The sequence below is a fragment of the Lagenorhynchus albirostris genome, chromosome 2, assembly GCF_949774975.1.
Source record: "Lagenorhynchus albirostris chromosome 2, mLagAlb1.1, whole genome shotgun sequence".
Taxonomy (NCBI): domain Eukaryota; kingdom Metazoa; phylum Chordata; class Mammalia; order Artiodactyla; family Delphinidae; genus Lagenorhynchus; species Lagenorhynchus albirostris.
Window position 1 is genome coordinate 77,017,632 of NC_083096.1, and position 6,000 is coordinate 77,023,631.

Here is a 6,000-nt window from a genome sequence, read left to right on the forward strand (position 1 = left end):
TTTTTATTTATTTATTTTTTGCAGTACACAGGCCTCTCACTGTTGTGGCCTCTCCCATTGCGGAGCACAGGCTCCGGACACACAGGCTCAGTGGCCATGGCTCACGGGCCCAGCCGCTCCACGGCATGTGGGATCTTCCCGGACCTGGGCACGAACCCGTGTCCCCTGCATTGGCAGGCGGACTCTCAACCACTGTGCCACCAGGGGAGCCCTTTAATATTTATTTTATTTATTTATTTATTTTATTTTTGGCTGTAGGTCTTAGTTGCAGCACATGGGATCTTTGTTGCGGCATGTGGGATCTTTCGTTGCAGCACGCAGGCTCTCTAGTTGAGGCAGGCGGGCTCAGTAGTTGTGGCACGCAGACTTAGTTGCCCCACAGCATGTGGGATCTTAGTTCCCCAACCAGGGATCAAACCTGTGTCCCCTGCGTTGGAAGGCAGATTCTTAACCACTGGACCACCAGGGAAGTCCCAGAGATAGATCTCTTAATTCACAATAGCTTAAGGAAAAAAGGAACATATTGGCTTACATGTTGAGAAGACAGTTATGGCTGGGTGCAGGTATTCAATGATGCCATTAGGAATCTGTGCCTGTGTCTCAGCCACACTTTTCCTTTAGGTCTTCTTCATCCTCGGGTAGCCTTTCCCAATGTAGTGCTACAGCTACCAGGCAGGCTTGTATCTTGCAAGCCTAGCAACTCCAGCAGAAAAAGAACCCAGCCCCAAGGGCTGCAGCACAAGCTCCAGGATTGACAGTTTCAACCCATGCCCACCTGCACAACCAGTCACTGGGGGGGCGGGGGGGGCAGGGGGCATGGGGGGTAGGAATCAGCTGTCAACTCTAGTTAACCTACATGGGCTGAAAATTGAGGTGATTCCCCAAAGAAAGGGGAATGTAGGTGTGTGAATGAGAGAGTGTGGTGAGGGGTAGGACAGATGGATAAATGAAAGACGCAACGTTAGTAGGAAAGGGAGATGCTGAGCAGGCAAGAACACCTAATGTCCCCCGGGTCTTAGTAAATCCTGGATTGGCAAAGCTCAGTTGTTCCATCGAGAAGTTCAGGAAAATCTACTGGGAGCAAAAACTGGACAGAGGGGTAATCAGAGTGTTAATTTCCTTTCCACATGGAGTAGTTCCTTCACCCACATGATGGTACTATAGGAACATAAAACACATCTCCCTACTCTACATTATGTTTCTACCAACTAAAATTATACCTTTAAAGAGATACCTTTTTCATTATAGTACTATATCTCTAAGATTCCCAGAGGTGACTGTAACCACTAGATACATATAGCTATATAAATTTAAATTTGAATTAATAGAAATTAAATAAATGTAAAGATTCGGTTTCTCATTCACAATAACCACACTTTGAGTGCTCAGTAGCCATCTGTGGCTACCATATTGGACAGCTCAGCTGTGGAGCATTTCTGTCATCACAAAGTTCTGTTGGACAGCACTGAATTAGCACATTAAGCTGTTACCAGGAGTTTGTTATTCAGTGTCTTTCTAGTGACAGTTACTCTAAAGGGGATTGGGTGAGAAATTGACAGAGATTGACAGAGAAAATGAGAGAAGCTGACTGGGACCATCCCATGGTCCTATTTTCATTTCTTTAAAGGATTTCAGCTCCCTTCAGATGGGACAGCCTCTGCCATCGCAGAGCTGGAATCATCTGGTGATTTCTTTGAACCTAACCCACAACAGCAGTCTCTGGACTGGGTGCCCAGGAGCTACCTGAGCGCAATGGTGCTTGGGAGGAAGGGGGTGTGAGCAACTGGTGGTGTCAGCATTTTATCTAAAACAGCACCCACTGATACCAGGTATCATAAATTTCCACCCCTGTCATGCACCTGATCATCTCTCAATGCTACATAAATCTGATAAAAGCTGGATTTTTTCATTTTTTTTTTCTGCAGACCTATCCCCCTCTGTTCTGTTGTTGTGATAAATAGCCAACTTGATAAAATTGAGGGGAGGAAATTCTTTCTTTCTTGTACTGTTCGAAGTGTTGATGAGAAGATCCTGTACTCAGAGGCAACAGGTAAGGAGCTGCCACTTTCTATTTTAGGTTTGGTTTAATTTATTTTGGGTTTTTTTGTTTTGGGGGGTTTTCGTTTTGTTTTGGTTTGGTTTTATAACCCATACATGCCAAGAAATTCTTAATTCCCTGCATGCAAAGAACAAGTTAAAGGTATTCTTACTCATTGCTGGTAGAGAGCTGGTATATCTCTCAAAGTTATAGTCATGTACCTTTTGACCCATTTTCAGGATTTTATCCCACATGTATACTATCATGTGTGCAACGTTACAATGTGTTAGGTTGCTGGTAGAGAGCTGGTATATCTCTCAAAATTATAGTCATGTTCCTTTTGACCCATTTTCAGGATTTTATCCCATAGGTATACTAACATGTGTGCAACGTTACAATGTGTAAGGTTGCTCTAGGGTTCCAGTAGTTGTGCTACTCATGCAATGTTATTTGGACTAGCAAAAGATTGGCAAAACATAAATATCTATCAATAGGAGACCAGGTAAAGAGACTACAGTTCATCCATAAACTATATTGTGTGTGCCATAAAAACTATTGTGGAATATTGTGGTGCCATAAATAAGAATAAGGAAACTCCTTTTTGTATGATATGCAGCTATATGTCATTACTATATATTGAGTGAAAAACACAGGCTACAGGACAGTGAGTGTGTTTATGTTATCATCAGTGTAGAAAAGGTAGAGAGGTTCTTCCCATTCTCTTGCCTTTTTCTTCTTCCTTCCATTTCACCCCTTCCTTCCTTCCTTCCTTCCTAAATATTTCTAAAGCTATTAGATAGAGTCGGGCATGGTAGGCTGGGGGATAAGGGGGAAGCCACAGGGAGGGGTGGCTACAGCAGCCCATCGCTGTCTGGGAGCCTGAGTGGAGTGGAGGGTGTCTGCACAGGGGAGTGGCCCAGCACAGGATGGCAGAGCCCAACTATGGGAAGGAAGGAGTCCCCATGGGGAGCAGCGTGGGTGTCAGAGCCCACAGGGAGAGGGTGGCGTCTGCACAGGCTGGCAGCCGTGACGGGAGCTAGGTTTCTCACATCAGAGGCGTTCCAGATATGGAAAAAGAGTTAACAAGAATGAGCACTGTTGTGTTGGATTGGAGTTGGAGATACTAGACATGGATATTTTCTCCGTCTTTTGCTCTTGCAAATACTGTTGTAATGAGTAACTTAGTATATCGTCAGCTGTCACAGGGCCTTTGCAAGTGAGGGGTCCTGGAAGCCTCACCTTCAGTAGCTTCAGACTTAGACAAGTCAATTTAGATATCCAATGCTTTTTGTTTTGTTTTATTTATTTATTTAATCTGGCTGCTCCAGATCTTAGTTGTAGCACGTGGGATCTAGTTTCCTGACCAGGGATCGAACCGGGCCCTCTGCTTTGGGAGCATGGAGTCTTAACCACTGGACCACCAGGGAAGTCCCTTTTTGTTGTTTTTATTTTTTATTTTAATGGACCTCAGATGCACATGTTTGGGTCACTCAGAATCCTTGATTTAGGATACAGAGCCATTATTGGTACGTGAATGGTCATCTTTTACTTACTCATTCACTAATGTATTTATTTTTCTGATTTAATAATAAACATCCTGAAACCTACAATCAAGCAAGAACCAGAATCTTAATAATATTATATCCCTACCTAATTACTTTTCCCCACCTCATCCTCCTATTTTTCCTTCAGAGGTAACTCTGATCTAGAATTTTGTGATTTTCATTCCTTTATACCTTACTGGGTTTTTTTTTAAGTTTGATTAAGAATATATTTGTAAAAAAAAAAAAGAATATATTTGTGCCTAAGTAATATATTGTTTAGTTGTTTGTTTCTGAACTTTGTAGAAAAGAGATTGTGCTATATGTGCTTTTCTGGGACTTGATTTTTTTTTTTGTACCCAGCTTCATGTTACTGAAGTTCACCCATGTTGTTGGCTATGAAGTTTGCTCATTTACTGCAGTATAATATTCCATTGTGTGACTATACCACAATGGATTTATCTCTTCCTCTAATGGTGGGCCTCTGACTATTATGAATGGCGCTACTATTAACATTCTTATTCATGTCTCCTGCTGGTGTATATGGGCAAGAGCTTGGCATATACTTAGGAGTGGAATTTCTGGGTTGGAGGGTATAAGAGTGTTCAGCCTTACAGGGAAATGCCAGACTGTTTTCTAAAGCTGTACCAAGTTACATTCCCACCAGCAATATATGACATTCTGTTGATCCCTATCTTTTCTAGCAATTGGTAAAGTCAAATTTCTTGATTTTTGCCAATCAAATGGTTATAAAATGGTATTTCAGTTTGATCTAAAGTTGCATTTCCCTGATTACCTATGGAGCTGAGCATCTCTTCATATATTTATTGACCATATTTGTTTCCTATTCTGTGAAATTCCTGTTTTCTCAGCCTCTTTTATTGGTTTTTTTCCTCTTTTTTTTTTAACTGATTTATAGGAATTCTTTATTTTTTATAAAACGAATCTTTTTGTTGGCTATATAAGTTGCACATATCTCCTTCTAGTATATAAGTTGTCTTTTATTTGCTTTAAGTTATCTTTTTTATGAACAGAAGTTTTTAATGTAAATATAGTCACATTTATTAAATTTTTTCCTTTATGGTTAATGCTTCTTGTATCTTGTTTAAGAAATTTATTTTTCCCTTAAGTGTCAGCTGTTTGCTGGAATGATAGATAAAAGAAGCAGGAGGAAGATCATGAATAATTTGAATCCACAGTCAATGTAAAAATCCTATTCCAGGCTGTGGTTTATACTTTCTGTCTCACTAAACCTTTCAGTATCATAAAGGTAACAGATGGCTCAGTTGTAATTTTACTTCCTTTCACTTCCTTGACTATCTCTAATGGAAGTGGTAATGAACCATGAAATGACCGAGAGGCAGAGGACCTCTTTACCCAGGAGAGCTAATACAGTATTGTGAGAATCAAAAGTTGATTCTTTTTTAATAAATTTTCTTAAGGTTCTTTCCTTTTTTTAAATTCTATTATTTTTATTTTATTTGTTTTCGGCTGTGTTGGGTCTTGGTTGGGGCACACAGGATCTCCATTGCAGCTTGCGGGATCTTCCACTGTGCTGCGCAGGCTCCTCATTGTGGAGCAGGGCTTCTCTCTAGTTGTGTCACACAGGCTCCAGAGCACGTGGGCCGTGTAGTTGCTGTACATGGGCTCTCTAGTTGTGGCCTGCGTGCTCAATAGTTGCGGCACGTGGGCTTAGTTGCCCTGCGGCATGTGGGATCTTAGTTCCCCAACCAGAGATCAAACCCGCATCCCCTGCATTGGAAGGCGGATTCTTAACCACTGGACCACCAGGGAAGTCCCCAAAAGTTGATTCTTAATTTGGCTGAAAAATGAGAGTGGGCAGATATCCTGAATGTACCAATATGAATCAAAGTGCTTTTGTGTGTGTATATATGTATTTCTACTTAGAGAAGTCCCATCAGATAGATTGAAGTCAGTTGACTTATAATCATCTTCTGTTATTTTGTTGTTTAGGCTTATTTATAAAGCTGGATCCTGAAAAAAGTTTGATGTAAAAGCTTCTGGTGAATTCCACACCAATCTGCGTAAGGCTGTCCTTCCTCCAGAAGAAGCAGTTGTCTTCAGTCCTATTCTACTCACCCACTGTTGAATCCCCCATCGGGTGAAGCCTGCTAACACGGACCTTCCTAAACAAGTCTTTTGAATACAATTCCAGGAGCTCCATTTCCACCTTCCAAACTTTTTTACACAGAGACACTCCCTGTGAGAGTATCAGCAGTTCTTTCTGTCTCCTTAGGATAAGTGTCTGGTTCTCCTAAAATTTGAATGGGCTCCTTAAGTTTGCATAGGTGTGATGTCTGATCCATTGCATTCTGGAGAAAAAAATCATATTGAAACTTTTACCACAAACTTGGAAATGCCAGAAAACCAAAGGAAGGAATAAATATGTGGGTGCACGAA

General features: G+C 41.3%; 1 protein-coding gene across 1 annotated transcript in view; it reads left to right on the forward strand.

Annotated features, from left to right (window-relative positions):
* THEM4 (thioesterase superfamily member 4) overlaps positions 1-6,000 on the forward strand; it is a 37,943-nt gene extending 31,943 nt beyond the window's left edge. Inside the window, exons 5-6 of the mRNA XM_060138486.1 lie at positions 1,926-2,050; positions 5,554-6,000. Of these exons, the coding sequence (XP_059994469.1) occupies positions 1,926-2,050; positions 5,554-5,594 (166 nt within the window). The 3' untranslated portion in view covers positions 5,595-6,000. The remainder of the gene's footprint in view (positions 1-1,925; positions 2,051-5,553) is intronic.